Here is a 22277-nt window from a genome sequence, read left to right on the forward strand (position 1 = left end):
CAAAGATGCAGAGATACCTGCCATAAGGGTTGCCAACCTAGGAACAGAGTTTAATCCCAATAGGCTCCCCCTAGAGGCATTGGCAGGAGAGACCGAAAATGTTGTTTCGGACGAAGAACCAGAAGATCCGGTATCAGGGATATCTGCCACAAGGGTCGCCAACTTAAGGACAGGGTGTAACCCCAAAAGGCTTCCCCTAGAGGTTGTGGCAGTAGAGGTCATGGAGACCCCACTGATCCCCGAGCTGGAAATATCCCCTGGTAAGTTCGGGACAACTCAGTTCCAGCGTCCCATGCAGAAAGGCCGGTGTAAAAGCCGCAGGTTTAAGGAAGAACCGGGAGTGTATGGTCGTGGAGGTGACTGGGCACGTATGCATGAGGAACCCTCTGGCACCAGCCAAGAATGTGCCTGGGGCTCAGGGTAAAATATATAGAGGGCTCGCTAGACAGCCACGCTGGGAGGCTCGATGTCAGGACTCTGAACATTTTTTACCTTTTGTGCATTACTGCCCTTTTCCAAGATGGCGTCTTTGGTCTCATGTGCACTGTGTCTTCCTGCTATAAAACTCCACCCCAGCCTTCAGTCTGTGCTAGAGTATTCTGCCTTGCATCCAGCTCCTGACCTCTGATTACTCCCTGGCTATATACCTGCTCCTGTGAACCTGTGTGGTGATCCTGCTACTCTGCTCTGAGTTCCTGCTGCATACACCAGTTTCCAGTAATCCTCCTTCATCTGCTGCTCGTGTTTACTTCCACCTGCATTTGCTGGACATGTAAGATGTTTTTGCTCTGCAAAAACCTGAGACTATTAACCATGCCTCCCTGGTTGAGCTAAGATATGATTTGAACTGCCTTATAAGCTTATCTATCTGTGTTTGGACTAGGACAAGGATTTATTCGTGTCAAGTATCCTCAAGAATAACTGTGCTTCATAAACTTTCTGCTTGATTGCATTTTCCTCTGAAGTTTCCTATAGACTGCTAAGCTGTGTTTAATATTTACACCAAGTGTTGTGGACTTGAGTTTCTCTCTGCACCTGTTTGAATTACCGTATGATAATATAGACTTTACCACTTATAAAACTGTGTCCTGTAGTTGTCTTGTTCCATGCAAAGAGTCTCCTGAGTTACCCCCTATAATTATTACACTCGGGTTCGGGTGTGACATAATATGTATGTATGCTCGGAGTCGCAGCGAAGAACTGAGGTGTTTCAGCATGACGTAGTCACCGAGGCACGGGTAAGACTATGGAGGAAATGGTATCAAGGGCCCGAAGGCAGGTACTTAGGTGACAGGATGAGCTGCGGGGTTAGTGAAACCAAAATAAACAAGGTCGAGACCACCCGAAACCAGCCGAAATCTACAGTTAAACATAAAAGTGGGTGTGTCGTCTGCAACAGAGAACGGGGAGGTGGGTGGTCCCGTAGTGAAGTATGGAGGAGAAAGGCAAAAGGGAAAGATGCATGTGCCGATCGATGGTACCGGCATCTTTGGTTTCTTAGTGCAGTATCGGGTGGGGATGTCACAGGGTTATGCAGATGCCTTGTCACATGCCCATGTGGGGTGACAAGTGTTCAACCCCACAGAGGGGGGGATATGGGAGGCAGTGATCAGTGTCACAGGTAGTGGTCGCCATTTGTGCTCCCCAGGATGCACACAGAGGCATACTGAGGTAATGAGGGGGTATTGCAGTCACAGGTGTAGCTGTGATTGCAATGGTGAAGCATTGACTGATGTCACAGGTAGGAGTCACTGTGTGTTCTCCCCAGTATGTGCATGGAGGCGTATGAAGGCCATAGGAGTGAATGGCAGTCATGGGCGTAGCGGTGACTGCAATGCAGACTAGAAATAATAAAAATAAGTGTAGGTTTGGACATGTTAGTGTCCAAGGAAGATTTAGGGATAACCTGCTCTGGGATGTTGTGTTGTGAAACAGACTGCAGGATGGTAGTCATGCAGTTCATTTCATTCCAAGCTGGGATTTCCATGTGGCTGAAGGCCACAGGTTTCTTTGCTAAAAGCCCTGCAGGAAAAGGTTTGGGTGTGTCAGGTGTAATGTCAGTGTGAGTCTGGTGTTCGGCGAGTGTGTAGAGCAGAGGCCCTGCAGAGCACTGGCTGTGTGTGTGAAATGACACAAGCAAGCGGAACCGAACAGCCAAGGCAGCTGAAAGGTCTGACAAAACATGGCGGTGCAGATGCCCACGGCAACTGGTCAAAGGGAGGTCCAGCATGTTTAGGGACTGCAATCTAAAGCAGTGTAGTATGTAGTGTATGAAATGGACATTAATACTACTATGCACTTGTGTGGATTGGACCATTAATATTATGAAGTGAACACATTAGAGACTTTGTGTTTGAACTTTGTGGGTCACTACCTCATCACCGCACAAGTGTGCTACTGTGGTGCCCCTGAGGGTCCAGTGACCACAGAAGTACTGCACCTCAGCCAGAGGTGTGATAGCCCACTCTCGGGTAAGGAGGGGGCACTACCCGGTACCCGCACACTAGCATTCCACACAACACCACTCCAGGCCAGAGAATCTGGGTGGACCCTATTTAGGGAGGGCCCCATGTCAGGCAGGAGGGGGAACTAGGTAGAGTGTGTGGGTGGAGGAAGAGTTGTTATAGAAGTGGAAGTGAGGCGGAGTTAGTGAGTAAGAGGAGGATGGAGGAGTCGGAGAAGAGCTCGAGAGAGAGAAGGAGTCCTAGGGGAGAAGGAAGTGAAGAATCCACCCGTGGTGCCCAAATCCACGCCAACCATAGTCGGGTGGAGGGACCAGGTCGCAGTGGGGGGACCTGCTCCAGACTAGTGGAGAGACTTTAGGACTCAGGACTGTAGGACTCAGCTAGCAACCCGGAGGCTGTGGTATCTGTAGGTTCCACAGCCAAATCTACACACATTCGCTAAAAAAGCAACTAAATAGGGTCAAGGGGACCAGGAGGATGTCACTGGACAGGAGCTAAGGCTGCTGGCTTGGGACACTGTGCGTAAGGGCAGAGACACACTGACAAATTTGTCGTGCGAGAATCGCATCGTAAAACTCATACTAAATGTTGGCTCTCCTGACCCGAGCTTGACAGCTGCATAGTAATGCATCATGCTGTCATGCTCAGGTCAGGAGAGGTGCCGACCAGTCCGTGCAGTGTGATATGATTCTCGCATGAGAAATACAGCAGTCTGACTCTGCCCTAAGGCGCAGGGCAGGAGGGTGATAGCCAGGGCTGGTGATTGTAACCTGGAGCCTGTGAGTAAAGTGTGAAAATGGCACCCTGCTGTGTCCTCAGAATTATTTACTGCATCACCTGCCCAGTACTGCAACATTGACCATCATCAAGTTTTCCACATTTCTGCCCTGAGGCCCCGCTCTACCCATGGAGAGCCGTAACATCTTTGCTGCGTCACCATCGGTTCCAGTGGACCTGAACCGCAGCGTCGGCCATCCCTTGCCGAACAACACAGGTGGCGATACGACTTAATCCCCTATAAACTTTACCCCCTTACATATCATTTTTTTATTGCACGCCCAGGACCACGGATTAGGGTCACGGCCCCGTGACTTCCCAAAAGAACTGTCCAACCCGGTCCAGAGTACCCCATGGCCCTGGTGGGCATCGCACTACCGCTGCACTACTATATATATATATATATATATATATATATATATATATATATATATATATATATATATATATATATATATATATACACATACACATACCTCCCAACTTTTGAAGATGGGAAAGAGGGACAAAGTTTGCGGCGCGCGTTGCGCGCCGCGGAACATTTTAGGCCATGTCTCTGACCACACCTATTCATAATTAGTCACACCCATATCCACATCCCAACCACACCCATTTAGCACTGCTGATCACACTGTTTCATATACAATAATTATAAACAAAAAAATATGGCAACACAGTGCTCCATACTGTATAATGGCCACACATGATGCTCCATACTGTATAATGACCACACATGATGCTCCATACTGTATAATGACCACACATGATGCTCCATACTGTATGATGACCACACATGATGCTCCATACTGTATAATGACCACACATGATGCTCCATACTGTATACTGGCTGCACATGATGCTCCATACTGTATGATGGCCACACATGATGCTCCATACTGTATAATGACCGCACATGATGCTCCATACTGTATAATGACCCCACATGATGCTCCATACTGTATAATGACCGCACATGATGCTCCATACTGTATAATTATCCCACATGATGCTCAATACTGTATGATGACCGCACATGATGCTCCATACTGTATAATTGCCCCATATGATTCTCCATACTGTATAATGACCACACATGATGCTCCATACTGTATAATGACCGCACATGATGCTCCATACCGTATAATGACTGCAAATGATGCTCCATACCGTATACTGGCTGCACATGATGCTCCATACCGTATACTGGCTGCACATGATGCTCCATACCGTATACTGGCTGCACATGATGCTCCATACCATATACTGGTTACACAAGATGCTCCATACCGTATAATGACCGCACATGATGATCCATACTGTATAATGACCGCACAGGATGCTCCATACCGTATAATGACCGCACATGATGCTCCATACTGTATAATGGCCACACATGATGTGCCATACCGTATAATGACCGCACATGATGCTCCATACTGTATAATGACCGCACATGATGCTCCATACTGTATACTGGCCGCACATGATGCTCCATACTGTATAATGACTGCACATGATGCTCCATACTGTATAATGACTGCACATGATGCTCCATACTGTATACTGGCTGCACATGATGCCCCATACTGTATTCTGGCTGCACATGATGCTCCATACTGTATAATGACTGCACATGATGCTCCATACTGTATAATGACTGCACATGATGCTCCATACTGTATAATGACTGCACATGATGCTCCATACTGTATACTGGCTGCACATGATGCTCCACACTGTATAATGACCGCACATGATGCTCCATACTGTACAATGACCGCACATGATGCTCCATACTGTATACTGGCCACACATGATACTTCGTACCATATAATGGCCACACATAGCTACTCCTACAAACGCGGCTGCGCTCCGTACACTTTGCACACACGGCTCCGCTCTGTACACATGCGCTCCGCTCCATACACCTCGTACACACATGGCTCCGCTCCATACACCTCGCACACACACGGCTCCGCTCCATACACCTCGCACACACACGGCTCCGCTCCATACACCTCGTACACACATGGCTCCGCTCCATACACCTGGTACACACACGGCTCCGCTCCATACACCTCGCACACACACGGCTCCACTCCATACACCTCGCGCACACACGGCTCCGCTCCATACACCTCGCACACACACGGCTCCGCTCCATACACCTCATACACACACGGATCCGCTCCATACACCTCATACACACTCGGCTCCGCTCCATACACCTCGTACACACACGGCTCCGCTCCATACACCTCGTACACACTCGGCTCTGCTCCATACACCTCATACACACTCGGGTCCGCTCCATACACCTCGTACACACATGGCTCTGCTACATCCACACTGTACACCTCCTGACCCCATACAAGGCATTACTTACCTCATCGTGGTGGCAACCAGCACAACTGAGTCCTGCAATCCACGGAGGTCCCGATCATGTGACCCCTGACTCCTCCCCTCCTGTGACCTCATCATAGGTCCTGCAAGCAGCCATATGGAAGGGTAAGGGCCCGGGGCATGGCTTAACACAAGGGGGCGTGTCGGTCCTGTGCTGTCTGCGGTCCGGGATCAGAGCGTCCAGTGCGGGGCAAAGGCAGAAAACCGGGACAGTCCCGCACAATGAGGGACGGTTGGGAGCTATGTATATATAAAATATATATATATGTAGATCTATACATATCTTTGTCTTTGTACATATACTGTTCTGAAAGTGCACGTCTGTTAACTTGTACAGCAAAGTAGTGCTTTCACAGAAAAGGTGATACTTCTGTATTGTTCTGCTCCACTCATTGATCCATTATCTTGCAGAAGCTTCAGCCTTCCCCTCTTCCATCAACATCCTGCTCCTACACATCACATACTGCTATCATGCAGCACATATTCCTCCTGCACTTAAACCAGTTACCTACCCTTTCTGGCTCTCTGCACACTGTGAGTTCAGTGGAGGAGGGATGAAAGTAGCAGCACACAGACACTGAGTGAAGAGGACCTTGCAGAAGTCATTGCCTCTTCTGTGTCTACACTACTTATCAGCTGGCGGCTGATTACACTTGCACTGTTTACAAAGCAGGACTTGTGGTTGATATTCAGAGTGCCAGAGCTGCTAGCTTTCACCAGTGCAGAGGCTAAGGGTACCGTCACACAGTGCCATTTTCATCGCTACGACGGCACGATCCGTGACGTCGCAGCGTCGTATGATTATCGCTCCAGCGTCGTAGACTGCGGTCACACTTTGCAATCACGGCGCTGGAGCGATGCCGAAGTCCCCGGGTAACCAGGGTAAACATCGGGTTACTAAGCGCAGGGCCACGCTTAGTAACCCGATGTTTACCCTGGTTACCAGCGTAAACGTAAAAAAAACAAACAGTACATACTTACATTCCGCTGTCTGTCCCCCGGCATTCTGCTTCTCTGCACTGTGTAAGCACCATAGCCGGAAAGCAGAGCGGTGACGTCACCGCTGTGCTCGCTTTCCGGCCGGCAGGCGCTCACAGTGCAGAGAAGCTGAGACGCCGGGGGACAGACACCGGAATGTGAGTATGTACTGTTTTTTTTTTTATGTTTACGCTGGTAACCAGGGTAAACATCGGGTTACTAAGCGCGGCCCTGCGCTTAGTTACCCGATGTTTACCCTGGTTACAAGCAAACACATCGCTGGATCGGTGTCACACACGACGATCCAGCGATGTCAGCGGGTGATCAAGCGACGAAAGAAAGTTCCAAACGATCTGCTACGACGTACGATTCTCAGCGTGATGTCTGATCGCAGTAGCGTGTCAGACACAGCGATATCGTAACGATATCGCTAGAACGTCACGAATCGTGCCGTCGTAGCGATGAAAATTTCACTGTGTGACGGTACCCTTAATGCACAAACTAATAATAATAATAATTTTATTTATATAGCTCCAACATATTCCGCAGCGCATTACAAATTATAGAGGGGATTTGTACAGACAATAGACATTACGGCATAACAAAAATCACAGTTCAAAAATAGATACCAAGAGGAGTGAGGGCCCTGCTCGCAAGCTTACAAACTATGAGGAAAAAGGGGAGACACAAGAGGTGAATGGTAACAATTGATTTGTTGTTCGGACCAGCCATAGTAAGGGTATGTGCACACGTCAGGATTTCTTGCAGAAATTTCCTGAAGAAGACCGGAAATTTTCTGCAAGAAATCCGCTTTTTTTTTTTTCCGCTTTTTCCCGGTTTTTTTCGCAGTTTTTTTTAGCATTTTGCAAGCGTAATTAGCTTGCAGAATGCTAAAGTTTTCCAAGCGATCTGTAGCATCCCTTGGAAAACTGATTGACAGGTTGGTCACACTTGTCAAACATAGTGTTTGACAAGTGTGACCAACTTTTTACTATAGATGCAGCCTATGCAGCATCAATAGTAAAAGATAGAATGTTAAAAATAATTAAAAAAATGGTTATACTCACCTGCAGACAGCCGATCTCCTCAGCGGCGTCCGTTCCTATAGATGGTGTGTGTGTGCAGGACCTTCAATGACGTCGCGGTCACGTGACCGCGACGTCATCGTGGTCATGTGACCGCGACGTCATCGCAGGTCCTTCACACACACCATCTATAGGAACGGAAACGGCAGCATGCACCGCTGAGAGGCGGGAAGACTCCGGGGGCCATCGAAGGTGAGTATATGACTATTTTTTATTTTAATTATTTTTTTTTTACCAATTATATGGTGCCCAGTCTGTGGAGGAGAGTCTCCTCTCCTCCACCCTGGGTACCAACCGCACATGATCTGCTTACTTCCTGCATGGTGGGCATAGCCACATGCAGAAAGTAAGCAGATCAATGCATTCCTAGGTGTGTGGAACCCCCACAATTCCGCAAATTTAATGAACATGTTGCTTTTTTTTCAGCAATGCGATTTTTTCGCGGAAAAAAATGCAACATTTGCACAAGAAATGCGGAATACACTGAAAATAATGGGAGGCATATGTAAGCGTTTTTTTTGCATTTTTTTGCGTTTTTATCACGTTTTTATAGCGAAAAAACGTGAAAAATACTGAACGTGTGCACATGGCCTAAAACTCACTTCTCAAACTCACTTCTTTTGATGCTGGGCATCATGTGAGAGTGATGACAGCAGAGCAGGGGAGCTTGGGGAATCCCTTGGAGTGGACTCCAGCTGAAGTCGGCTCATCTGACAGAGGCTCCTGCCACGAAGAGGAGCTTTTCTCTGGTCTGGTGTATGCTTTGCTTGGCAGTTTTTTTTGTTAAATCATTAATATAACATCAGCTTTTAAAATAAATAATAACAATTTTAGTTCACTTTAAGCCATGCATTTAATTACCTGACTTCCCTCTCTCTCTCCTGTGATGTGCATGGCACAGTCAATACTCAAAAGAATACTACTTTGAAGATCGTTCCCTTCAGCTTGTAGCATAACTAGTGTTGAGCATTCCGATACCGCAAGTATCGGGTATCGGTCGATATTTGCTGTATCGGAATTCCGATACTGAGATCCGATACTTTTGTGGTATCGGGTATCGGTATCGAAACAACATTAATGTGTAAAATAAAGAATTAAAATAAAAAATATTGCTATACTCACCTCTCCGACGCAGCCTGGACCTCACCGAGGGAACCGGCAGCGTTGTTTGCTTAAAATGCGCGCTTTTCCTTCCTTCCGTGACGTCACGGCTTCTGATTGGTCGCGTGCCGGCCATGTGGCCGCGACGCGACCAATCACAGCAAGCCGTGACGTAATTTTCAGGTCCTTCTAGGCATTCAGTATTTTAAAATTACGTTCCGGCTTTGTGATTGGTCGCGTCACGGCCAACATGGCGACGCGACCAATCACAAGCCGTGACGTCACGGGAGGCAGGAGACGCGCGCATTTTAAAATGCGCGCGTGTCCAGCCTCCCGTGACGTCACGGCTTGTGATTGGTCACGTCGCCATGTTGGCCGCGACGCAACCAATCACAGAAAGCCGTGACGTAATTTCAGGTCCTTCAGTATTTTAAAATTACGTTCCGGCTTTGTGATTAAAATGCGCGCGTCTCCTGCCTCCCGTGACGTCACGGCTTGTGATTGGTCGCGTCGCCCATGTGACCGCGACGCGACCAATCACAAAGCCGGAACGTAATTTTAAAATACTGAATGCCTAGAAGGACCTGAAAATTACGTCACGGCTTGCTGTGATTGGTCGCGTCGCGGCCACATGGCCGGCACGCGACCAATCAGAAGCCGTGACATCACGGAAGGAAGGAAAAGCGCGCATTTTAAGCAAACAACGCTGCCGGTTCCCTCGGAGAGGTGAGTATAGCAATATTTTTTATTTTAATTCTTTATTTTACACATTAATATGGTTCCCAGGGCCTGAAGGAGAGTTTCCTCTCCTTCAGACCCTGGGAACCATCAGGGATACCGTCCGATACTTGAGTCCCATTGACTTGTATTGGTATCGGGTATCGGTATCGGATTGGATCCGATACTTTGCCGGTATCGGCCGATACTTTCCGATACCGATACTTTCAAATATCGGACGGTATCGCTCAACACTAAGCATAACTCTTTAAAATTATTTTTAAGGTTCCTCCACCTACCACTTATTCTATCATTTGTTCCCACGTGGACTATGACAGCTGGATCATCACCAGCTGTTGTGGTCCAACCGATTATCAACCTGCTCCTCCACATGCCAAGCCCTGGCAGTAGGGAAATAGCAAATGATTCGGGTGAGGCGGTTCCGGCAACAAATTATTCTATCCATCTTCTCAATCACAGAATGTCTATAACAACCAACTGTCCAACTTTACCTACATTACCTTCTCATCTACTAGCTGGGCTGTTATAAAGAGCAAAATTCACTATGATTGCCATTTCTGAGACTGACACCCTTGCATCATCACCCAAGTAGACAATTTTGATTGGAAGCACAGACATTGGAGTGGTGTTCCTTTTCTTTGACTCTTTTGCACTACTGCTTACTACATTAACCCAGCTACTTACCTACTCATTATTATTACCATTATTATTATTTATTATTATAGCGCCATTTATTCCATGGCCCTTTACATGTGAGGAGGGGTATACATAATAAAAACAAGTATAATAATCTTAAACAATACAAGTCACGACTGGTACAGTAGGAAAGAGGACCCTGCCCGTGAGGGCTAACAATCTACAAGGGATGGGTGAGGATACAATAGGTGAGGGTAGAGCTGGTCATGCAGCGGTTTGGTCAATTGCTGGTCAAGCTTGTCGGAAGAGTCTTCGGGTTCTTTTTGAAGGTTTCGATGGTAGGTGAGAGTCTGATATGTTCTGGTAGAGACTTCCAGAGTAGGGGTGATGCATGAGAGAAATCTTGTATGTGACTATGGGAAGAGGAGATAAGAGGGGAGTAGAGAAGGAGATCTTGTGAGGATCGGAGGTTGCGTGCAGGTAAGTGCCGGGAGACGAGGTCACAGATGTATGGAGCAGACAGGTTGTGGATGGCGTTGTATGTCATGGTTAGGGTTTTGTACTGGAGTCTCTAGTCAATGTAGAGCCAGTGAAGGGATTGACAGAGGGGAGAGGCTGGGGAATAGTGGGGGGACAGGTGGATTAGTCAGGCAGCAGAGTTTAGAATAGATTGGAGGGGTGCGAGAGTGTTCAAGGGGAGGCCACAGAGTGGGAGGTTACAGTAGTCAAGGCGAGAGATGATGAGGGCATGGACTAGGGTTTTTGCAGATTCTTGGTTTAGGAATGTACGGATCTGTGAAATATTTTTGAGTTGAAGGCAGCAGGAAGTGGAGAGGGCTTGGATATGTGGTGTGAAGGAGAGATCAGTGTCAAGGATTACCCTGAGGCAGCGAGCTTCTGTGACTGGGGAAAGTGGGCAGCCGTTTACTGTAATGGATAGATTCGTTGGGGGGGTCATGTGAGATGGGGAAAGATAATGAATTTTGTTTAGAATTTTGTTGTTTAGAAATCTAGTGGAGAAAAAGGATGAAATATCGGACAGACATTGCGGGATTTTGGTTAGTAGGGTGGTGATATCTGGTCCAGAGAGGTAGATTTGTGTGTCATCAGCATAGAGGTGATACTGAAAGCTGTGAGATTCTATAAGCTGTCCCAGGCCAAAGGTGTAAATGGAGAAGATCAGGGGCCCCAGGACTGAACCTTTTGGGACTCCGACAGATAGGGGTGAGGTGAGAAGGTGGTGTGTGAGTGGGAGATGCTGATTGTCTGGTCTGTTAGGTATGATGAGATCCAGGATAGGACCAAGTCTGTGATGCGAAGGGATGAGAGGGTCTGTAATAATAGGGAATGATCCACTGTGTCAAAGGCAGAGGACAGGTCCAGGAGGAGGAGGACAGAGTAGTGTCGCTTGCTCTTGGCGATTGTAAGCGGTCGAAGAGGGAGCAGGAAGAGAGGTAGGAGGATGGTTCAAGATGGATGTGTTGTTCCAGTAATATTGAGGCATAGGGGAGATGTGATATTGAGCGATAGCTAGATACAGAGGATGGGTCAAGAGAGGGTTTTTTGAGGATAGGTGTGATTGAGGCATGTTTAAAGATTGAGGGGAAAACACCAGTTGTTAGTGATAGGTTGAAGAGATGGGTTAGGGTTGGAATGAAGACTTTGGTGAGGTTTGGGATGAAGTGGGATGGAATCGGGTCAAGTGCACAGGTGGTGAGATGCGATCTTGAGAGTAGAGTGGAGAGTCGATCTTCTGTAATGGTGGAGAAGTTGGCTTTGGAGGTGGAGGGCTGGGAAGTGGGGAGGAAGGGCTCTGGGGGTTGTCGACCAAAACTGTCTCTGATGTTATCAATCTTCTGCTTGAAAAATGAGGCAAAGACTTGAGCTGAGATGAGTGGGGAGGGATGAGGTGCTGGGGATGGAGGAGAGAATTGAAGGTGTTGAATAACTGTTTAGGGTTGTGAGACAGGGAGGATATGAGAGATGAGAAGTAGGTTTGTTTAGCTGTGGCGAGTGTGGCCTTGAAAGTAGTGAGGGACTGTTTGAATGCGATGAAGTGCTCGTTGGAGTGGGATCTCATCCTGACTTGCTCATCCATCCTCTATGTCTTTTCGACTGCTTGCTTGTTCAGTGAGCATCATGCTCCTCCCAAGATTGCCCTGAGAATTTCACTTAGCACGTCCAGATTTCTAATACAAGCTTCCAGATGGAGAACATGTTCAAATTTGTCATAGTGGTTGTTATGGTAAATATTTTATACTTTGCTTTATTATTTAGACAATTGAATCTACTTATATATCTTCGATAGTTTGTATTTTAGTATTAGCTTTATAAGTGTTATTCATAAAAGCAATAACACAGGGAGTTATCTCTAATATAGAAGTGTATGTGTGTTCAACATTTCTTTTGTCTGTGAAAGTATGGTAAGCTGACTAGAACTGGCTAGAATTTTTTTTTTACAGAATCCATAATTTACGATTTTGTTTTTCCCAACTTAAATATCTTCTGCCTTATGTAAGCCATTCCCACTTTTACTTTTCTTATCTCTGTGCTTGTAATAAAAACTTACAGATTGGGATAATTGTGATAAATTTCTGCGCTGCTGAATCACTAGAATTCCAGAATTATCAGTACACGTGGCTTTATTATTATACTCGTTTCAGAGTTCAAGACTCCTTCATCAGGAAACACTACAGGAACAAGTAGTGTCCTGATGAAGGAGTCTTGAACTCTGAAATGTGTAGAATAATAAAGCCACATGTACTAATAATTCTGGAATTCTAGTGATTCCGCAGCGCAGAAATTTACCACAATTATCCCAATCTGTATCTAACAGCTGGTCCTATCTGGACTCCTGGATCTGCTGCAGTGAATCCTTTCAATGCTTCAACTCAGCTACATCTGGTGAGTGCAATCCTATGGATTAACGTTTTAATCTTCTCAGATAAGACACTACAGTATTTGCACTCTTTACATGTAATAAAAACTTGTGACTGGGCTTCTGGGATCAGTCAAGCCAGTACACCAAGAAGCCCTGCTTGTGTGCCCTTGCCTCCGATCGATTGACTCCCTGATTTGATCAGAACTGGCAAACTGTAAAAATTTTTGAGTTTCTCTCCAAGCGGGTTTCCACTACATGGTTTTCAACCTGATACTGCTGCTCCAGTTGTGCATACATTTCTGCAATAAAGGAAACCTCCAATATTGCTATCCATTACCCAAACAAGCAGTAAAGAACAATAAATGTTGGGGAAAAGTAGCAATCCTTGAAGTTAATATCGACACTTTACCAAATCTTGTCACATGACTTACACCAATTTGGCACTCTACACAAGAAGAAGCATTACCCCTAACACATCCTGTCTAAGGCCTCTCACCCAGGCAAATCAAACACATGTATACAACTGGAGTTTCTGGATTGGCTTCTTACCCCAGGTCATGAGGTATGACTGTCTAAAGCAGTGTTTCTCAACTCCAGTCCTCAAGACTCCACAACAGGTCAAGTTTTCAGGATTTCCTTAGTATTGCACAGGTGATAATTTCATCACCTGCTCAAGCATTAATTCCATCGCCTATGCAATACTAAGGAAATCCTGAAAACATGACCTGTTGTGGGATCTTGAGGACTGGAGTTGAGAAACACTGGTCTAAAGGGTCAATATTAACTTTTATGATTGCTACATCCAATAGGTGGCATTAGATTTCCAGTTTTCTTCCTCTCTGAAAAGGCTACCTTGGTATTTTCAGAAAGAAGATATTAGTGACTGTAACGTTAAAGCTGTTTAATTACCTGAGCCAAGAGCCCGGATTCAGCCTTCAAGACTGCATTAAAGATGCGTAAAAGTCGTAGAAATTTTTCATCATTGTACTCAAACCGATCTCCAAATGTAATGGAACAGATCACATTACTAACAGCATTGTTTATGAAGTAAGTTGGATCAAACTGATCTGTAGAAAACACAATAATGATGAAAATGTAATATGTGAAATCGCATGTACAGAGTTAGAGGTTTTCACATTAAGGTAACATGGTACTGATAATTATTTGCCTAAAGAACTGGGAATATTAAGTTTACAGAGCAGTGAGGTACTCGGTATCGGGTCCGGTCTTAAAGGGGATGTCAAAGTGGCTGTGACCCGGTCTGTGGCCATGGGCGCCCAATAAAAGGGGAAAGGTCTTTTAAAAGAAATTGTGAATCAAGTCTGTTGTTCGTTACACCACCTGTGGTGTTCAGTCAGTAGGGACCGATGCTGCTTAAAGGGGTCCTCTGGAGTGATGTTGTTGCAGCAAGATGGTAACGCTTCCCACAGTTGAAGCGGGATCCCCAGGGCTTCCCAGGTGTAGGGCACCGATGATGTGGTGGATGGTATGGCGAATAACAAGGACACAGGTTTGCAGTCTTTACCTGGTTTACTGTAGCTTCAGGCAACTGAAGTCCAGGGCACCAGACAACAGGGACAGGCAGGGCTCGGCTGGCTTAAAAGCAATTCCAGAGTCCCCTTCACCAGGTGGAGATCAAAGCCTTCCTCCAAGTGCGGTGGTGATGTGGTCTCTTACTGCCTAAGGCTTCACATAAGATCCTCACAGTTCCTCTCTGTCCCCCATGAAGGTTAGGACACAACCCGTATGACAGGTGAGCTGGGCCTTTTTACAGGGTCTGTTGCATGACCCAGGCCCTATAATTATCACTGTGTCTCCTGGGTCTAAATGCGGACAGGTGATGTGCAATCCAGCTGTCCTGCCGGTTTCTGCTATGCCACTATAGAGTTCAGCACGGCCATGGTTTTCCGGCTACCGGAATCTGCACTAGCAGGGAGGTAGCCTCTTCTCTGCTGTGCTCCACTTGTGTTTCTCTCCTGTGCTTTCTCCCTCCTACTCTCTTTTTACAAGTTGTTCTTTCCTTCTCAGTTTCCTCTTTCGGCCAGTTGCTGCAGACCCCCACGTCTGCTCAGCTATTCTCCTATCGTACCAGCTCCACCTTGGCTGATGTTCCATGACAAGCTCCCTTCTGGCAATCTCTCTCTCCAGGGGCTGTAGTACCTCAGACTACAGGGCCCCTTCAGACTTTCTGGCACTCACTGCCGTCTGCTCTCTCCTCTGCCTCTCTGACAGGAACCGACTACTTTCCCTCCAACCAGAATGTATTTATAGGGGAGTTTACCCTAAACCGGTTTCAGAGCTCCCCCTTCTGGCCTGGAGTGTGAACGTGTTGTATGTGAGATTTACATAGTGAAATATATCCTTCATTGCTTCTAAGCGTGACATCCCTCTCCCCAAGGGGAAAGCAATGCCACTGTGACGACCAGGACCTGGGGATCCACATAAGTCCTGCCAGACCTTCTTGGTTATGCCTCTTCTGTCAGCCCCATACTACGTTCATCTTGAGCCCACGAGTTGAGCAAATATTTTGAGAAGTAGACTCTTGGCTTTTTGGCAATTAGAGATGACCAAATCATGTTTTATATTTGTGTTTCAATGTAGGCAAATTTTTCATTACAGAGCAATATTTAGGAATTCTAAGATAATAGAGATTGTAGTGCTGTAATACAGATTCCTATTTTAGCCTATTATGAAAAACTTATTAGTGAGTAAGATTTGATTATCTCTGCAAGCAAAATATTCTCAAGAACAAAACATATTTTGATCAATCTAGTAGGAAAAATGTATCATAGACGCACTGTATATCCAAGTAACTTGAACAAAAAGTGTGCATGTATTGTTTACATTTGTGTACATCTACTATATAATTGTCTAAGGGTCACTTCCGTCATTCTGTCTGTCTGTCTGTCTTTCTGTCTGTAACGGAAATCCCAAGTCGCTGATTGGTCGCGGCAAAACAGCCATGACCAATCAGCGACGGGCACAGTCCGGTGGCAAAATGGCCGCTCCTTCCTCCCCGCAGTCAGTGCCAGCTCCATAATCCCCTCCAGTCAGCCCTCACACAGGGTTAATGGCAGCGTTAACGAACCGCATTATGCCGCGGTGTAACGCACTCCGTTAACGCAGCTATTAACCCTGTGTGACCAATTTTTTACTATTGATGCTGCATATGCAGCATCAATAGTAAAAAGATCTAATGTTACAAATAATAATAATAATAAAAAAAGGTTATTCTCACCTTCCGATGTCGCACGCTGTCCTCGGCAGTGCAAGCAGCAGGTTTCGGTGCCAAGGATGCTATGCGAGAAGGACCTGCCATGACGTCATAACGTACATCTCTGTGCTATATACTATGTAGCTGGGCAATATACAACATGACTGTCCAATATACTATGTGGCTGTACAATATACTACGTGCTCTGTGTTATATACTACGTAGCTGTGCAATATACTATGTGGCTGTGTCGGTTCTGTTATATACTACGTCAACTGTGCAATATACTTCGTAGCTCTGTTATATACTACGTGGCTGTGCAATATACTACGTGGCTGTGCAATATACTACGTGGCTATGTTATATACTACGTGGTTCTGCTATATACTACGTCGCTGACCAATATACAACCTAGCTGTGCAATACACTACGTAGCTGTGCAATACACTACGTGACTGTGTTATATACTACGTGGCTGTGCAATATACTACGTGGCTCTACAATATACTATGTGGCTATGTTATATACTACAAGGCTCTGCTATATACTATGTGGCTGGGCAATATACTACGTGCCTGTGCAATATACTACGTGGCTCTACAATATACTACGTGGCTATGTTATATACTACATGGCTCTGCTATATACAGCACAACGTGGCTGACCAATATACTACGTGCCTATGCAATACACTACGTAGCTGTGCAATACACTACGTGGCTATGTTATATACTACGTGGCTGTGTTATATACTACGTAGCTCTGCTGTATACTACGTATGCTGTGTTACATACTACGTAGCTCTGTTATATACTACATAGCTATATTATATACTACGTCGGTTGTGTTAAATACTACGTCACTGTGCAATATAGTACTAACCCAATGGGATACAAAGTATCAGAAAACACCACTCAGGAGATGGTATAAAAGAGTAACAATTTTTATTGAAAATACACATATACTAAGACAATTAATAATAAACAAAACAACAAAAAAAACAGTAAGAGGAAGGATAATACCCGAGTAAAGTGCACAAAAACCAGAAGAATGAGGTAGAAGGATAATATTGCTGCAGGCTATGGGGATGAAGTAGATATCAATAGTATACTAACTCCGTAATAACATACATGAAAATTGGCCATCTTAGCCTGAATATAAAGTGCCAGTGCAGAAAAGAGCTAGCATAGTTGTAAACACATACCCATAAAATCCGCCTGTCTGTCCTCAGCCTCACAAGGGAGCCCCGACGCGCATTTTGCGTTCTTTGCTTTATCAAGGGGAGAGAAATTGTGCGTAGTACGTAGCCTGTGCTATATACTACCTACATATTCTAGAATACCCGATACGCTAGAATCGGGCCACCATCTAGTATATATATATATATATATATATATATATATATATATATATATATATATATACATATGTATATATATATATATATATATATATATATATATATATATATATATATACAGTTATATATTGTGAGGCAGTAAGGGCAATCATATACAAGGGCCGTTATTTGTCTAACGGATGTGCATAGAAGTGAAAGGGTGAGGCAGGAGACATCATACTGTTGTACACCAAAAGTCAAGCCTGCAAGGAGTGTATTTAACCCATTAGTGACTGAGACAATTTTGACCTTAACCCCTTCATGACCCAGCCTATTTTGGCCTTAATGACCTTGCCATTTTTTGCAATTCTGACCAGTGTCCCTTTATGAGGTAATAACTCAGGAACGCTTCAACGGATCCTTGCGGTTCTGAGATTGTTTTTTCGTGACATATTGGGCTTCATGTTAGTGGTAAATTTAGGTCGATAATTTCTGAGTTTATTTGTGAAAAAAATGGAAATTTGGTGAAAATTTTGAAAATTTCGCAATTTTCACATTTTTAATTTTTATTCTGTTAAACCAGAGAGTTATGTGACACAAAATAGTTAATAAATAACGTTTCCCACATGTCTACTTTACATCAGCACAATTTTGGAAACAATTTTTTTTTTTGCTAGGAAGTTATAAGGGTTAAAATTTGACCAGTGATTTCTCATTTTTACAACAAAATTTACAAAACCATTTTTTTTAGGGACCACCTCACATTTGAAGTCAGTTTGAGGGGTCTATATGGCTGAAAATACCCAAAAGTGACACCATTCTAAAAACTGCACCCCTCAAGGTGCTCAAAACCACATTCAAGAAGTTTATTAACCCTTCAGGTGTTTCAGAGCAGCAGAAGCAACAAATAGGGGAAAAATTTACATTTAACTTTTTAGTCACAAAAATGATCTTTTCGCAACAATTTTTTTATTTTCCCAAGGGTAAAAGGAGAAACTGGACCACGGATGTTGTTGTCCAATTTGTCCTGAGTACGCTGATGCCTCATATGTGGGGGTAAACCACTGTTTGGGCGCACGGCAGGGCTCGGAAGGGAAGGAGCGCCATTTGACTTTTTGAATTAAAAATTGGCTCCAATCTTTAGCGGACACCATGTCGCGTTTGGAGAGCCCCCGTGTGCCTAAACATTGGAGCTCCCCCACAAGTGACCCCATTTTGGAAACTAGACCCCCGAAGGAACGTATCTAGAAGCATAGTGAGCACTTTAAACCCCCAGGTGCTTCACAAATTAATCCGTAAAAATGAAAAAGTACTTTTTTTTTCACACAAATTTTCTTTTAGCCTCAATTTTTTCATTTTCACATGGGCAACAGAATAAAATGGATCCTAAAATTTGTTGGGCAATTTCTCCTGAGTACGCCAATACCTCATATGTGGGGGTAAACTACTGTTTGGGCACATGGTAAGGCTCGGAAGGGAAGGAGCGCCATTTGACTTTTTGAATGAAAAATTATCTCCATCGTTAGCGGACACCATGTCAGGTTTGGAGAGCCCCTGTGTGCCTAAACATTGGAGCTCCCCCACAAGTGACCCCATTTTGGAAACTAGACCCCCCAAGGAACTTATCTAGATGCATAGTGAGCACTTTAAACCCTCAGGTGCTTCACAAATTGATCCGTAAAAATGAAAAAGTACTTTTTTTTCACACAAAATTTTTTTTAGCCTCATTTTTTTCATTTTCACATGGGCAACAGGATAAAATGGATCCTAAAATTTGTTGGGCAATTTCTCCTGAGTACGCCGATACCTCATATGTGGGGGTAAACCACTGTTTGGGTGCACGGCAAGGCTTGGAAGGGAAGGCGCGCCATTTGACTTTTTCAATGGAAAATTAGCTCCAATCGTTAGTGGACACCATGTTGCGTTTGGAGAGCCCCTGTGTGCCTAAACATTGGAGCTCCCCTACAAGTGACCCCATTTTGGAAACTAGACCCCCCAAGGAACTAATCTAGATGTATAGTGAGCACTTAAAACCCCCAGGTGCTTCACAGAAGTTTATAACGCAGAGCCATGAAAATAAAAAAATATTTTTCTTTCCTCAAAAATGATTTTTAGCCCGGAGTTTTTTATTTTCCCAAGGATAATAGGAGAAATTGGACCCCAAATGTTGTTGTCCAGTTTGTCCTGACTACGATGATACCCCATATGTGGGGGTAAACCACTGTTTGGGCGCACGGCAGGGCTCGGAAGGGAAGGCACGCCATTTGGCTTTTTGAATGGAAAATTAGCTTCAATCATTAGCGGACACCATGTCGCGTTTGGAGAGCCCCTGTGTGCCTAAACATTGGAGCTCCCCTACAAGTGACCCCATTTTGGAAACTAGACCCCCCAAGGAACTAATCTAGATGTATAGTGAGCACTTAAAACCCCCAGGTGCTTCACAGAAGTTTATAACGCAGAGCCATGAAAATAAAAAAATATTTTTCTTTCCTCAAAAATGATTTTTAGCCCGGAGTTTTTTATTTTCCCAAGGATAATAGGAGAAATTGGACCCCAAATGTTGTTGTCCAGTTTGTCCTGAGTACGATGATACCCCATATGTGGGGGTAAACCACTGTTTGGGCGCACGGCAGGGCTCGGAAGGGAAGGCACGCCATTTGGCTTTTTGAATGGAAAATTAGCTTCAATCATTAGCGGACACCATGTCGCGTTTGGAGAGCCCCTGTGTGCCTAAACATTGGAGCTCCCGCACAAGTGACCCCATATTGGAAACTAGACCTCCCAAGGAACTAATCTAGATGTGTGGTGAGCACTTTGATCCCTCAAGTGCTTCACAGAAGTTTATAACGCAGAGCCATGAAAATAAAAAATTATTTTTCTTTCCTCAAAAATGATTTTTTAACCCACAATTTTTTATTTTCCCAAGGGTAACAGGAGAAATTGGACCCCAAAAGTTGTTGTGCAGTTTCTCCTGAGTACGCTGATACCCCATATGTGGGGGTAAACCACTGTTTTGGCACACGTCGGGGAGCGGAAGGGAAGTAGTGACGTTTTGAAATGCAGACTTTAATGGAATGGTCTGCGGGAATCATGTTACGTTTGCAGAGCCCCTGATGTGCCTAAACAGTAGAAACCCCCCACAAGTGACCCCATTTTGGAAACTAGACCCCCCAAGGAACTTATCTAGATGTGTGGTGAGCACGTTCAACCCCCAAGTGCTTCACAGAAGTTTACAACGCAGAGCCGTGAAAATAAAAAATAATTTTTCTTTCCTCAAAAAAGATGTTTTAGCAAGCAATTGTTTATTTTCACAAGGGTAACAGGAGAAATTGGACCCCAATATTTGTTGCTCAGTTTGTTGTGAGTACGCTGATACCTCATATGTGGGGGTAAACCACTGTTTGGGCGCACGTCAGGGATCGGAAGGGAAGTAGTGACATTTGAAATGCAGACTTTGATGGAATGGTCTGCGGGCGTCACGTTGCATTTGCAGAGCCCCTGATGTGCCTAAACAGTAGAAACCCCCCCACAAGTGACCCCATTTTGGAAACTAGACCCCAAAAGGATCTTATCTAGATGTGTGGTGAGCACTTTCAACCCCCAAGTGTTTCACATAAGTTTATAACGTAGAGCCGTGAAAATAAAAAATAATTGTTCTTTCCTCAAAATTATGTTTTAGCAAGTAATTTTTTTTTTTTTGCAAGGGTAACAGGAGAAATTGGACCCCAATAGTTGTTGCCCAGTTTGTCCTGAGTACGCTGGTATCCCATATGTGGGGGTAAACCACTGTTTGGGCGCACGTCGGGGCTTGGAAGGGAGGGCGCACCATTTGACTTTTTGAACGCAAGATTGGCTGGAATCAATGGTGGCGCCATGTTGCATTTGGAGACCCCTGATGTGCCTAAACAGTGGAAACCCCTCGATTCTAACTTCAACACTAACCCCAACACACCCCTAACCCTAATCCCAACTGTAGCCATAACCATAATCACAACCCTAACCCCAACACACCCCTAACCACAACCCTAACCCCAACACACCCGTAACCCTAAATCCAACCCTAATCCTAACCCTAATCCCAACCCTACCCACAACTGTAACCCCAACACAACCCTAACCCTATCCTTAACCCTAACCACAAGCCTAATCTTAACCCTATTTCCAACCCTAGCCCTAATTCCAACCCTAAGGGTACCGTCTCACATAACGATTTACCAAAGATCACGACCAGCGATACGACCTGGCCGTGATCATTGGAAAGTCATTGTGTGGTCGCTGGGGAGCTGTCACACAGACCGCTCTCCAGCGACCAACGATGCCAAGGTCCCAGGTAACCAGGGTAAACATCGGGTTACTAAGCACAGGGCCGCGCTTAGTAACCCGATGTTTACCGTGGTTACCAGCGTAAAAGTAAAAAAAAAAAAACGTACATACTCACATTTCGGTGTCCTTCAGGTCCCTTGCCGTCTGCTTCCCGCTCTGACTGAGTGCCGCCATACAGTGAGAGCAGAGCGCAGCGGTGACGTCACTGCTGTGCTGTGCTCTCACTTTCCGGCCGGCAGACAGTCAGAGCGGGAAGCAGACGGCAAGGGACCTGAAGGACACCGAAATGTGAGTATGTACGTGTTTTTTTTTTTTTTTTTACTTTTACGCTGGTAAC

At 45.2% G+C, this 22277-nt stretch overlaps 1 protein-coding gene across 1 annotated transcript in view; it reads right to left on the reverse strand.

Annotated features, from left to right (window-relative positions):
- Positions 1 to 22277, reverse strand: part of LOC143787962 (cytochrome P450 2D15-like) — a 171914-nt gene that overhangs the window by 12555 nt on the left and 137082 nt on the right. Inside the window, exon 4 of the mRNA XM_077277232.1 lies at positions 13974 to 14131. Coding sequence (XP_077133347.1) covers positions 13974 to 14131 — 158 coding nt within the window. The remainder of the gene's footprint in view (positions 1 to 13973; positions 14132 to 22277) is intronic.

Source organism: Ranitomeya variabilis, chromosome 8 (genome assembly GCF_051348905.1).
Source record: "Ranitomeya variabilis isolate aRanVar5 chromosome 8, aRanVar5.hap1, whole genome shotgun sequence".
Lineage (NCBI taxonomy): Eukaryota > Metazoa > Chordata > Amphibia > Anura > Dendrobatidae > Ranitomeya > Ranitomeya variabilis.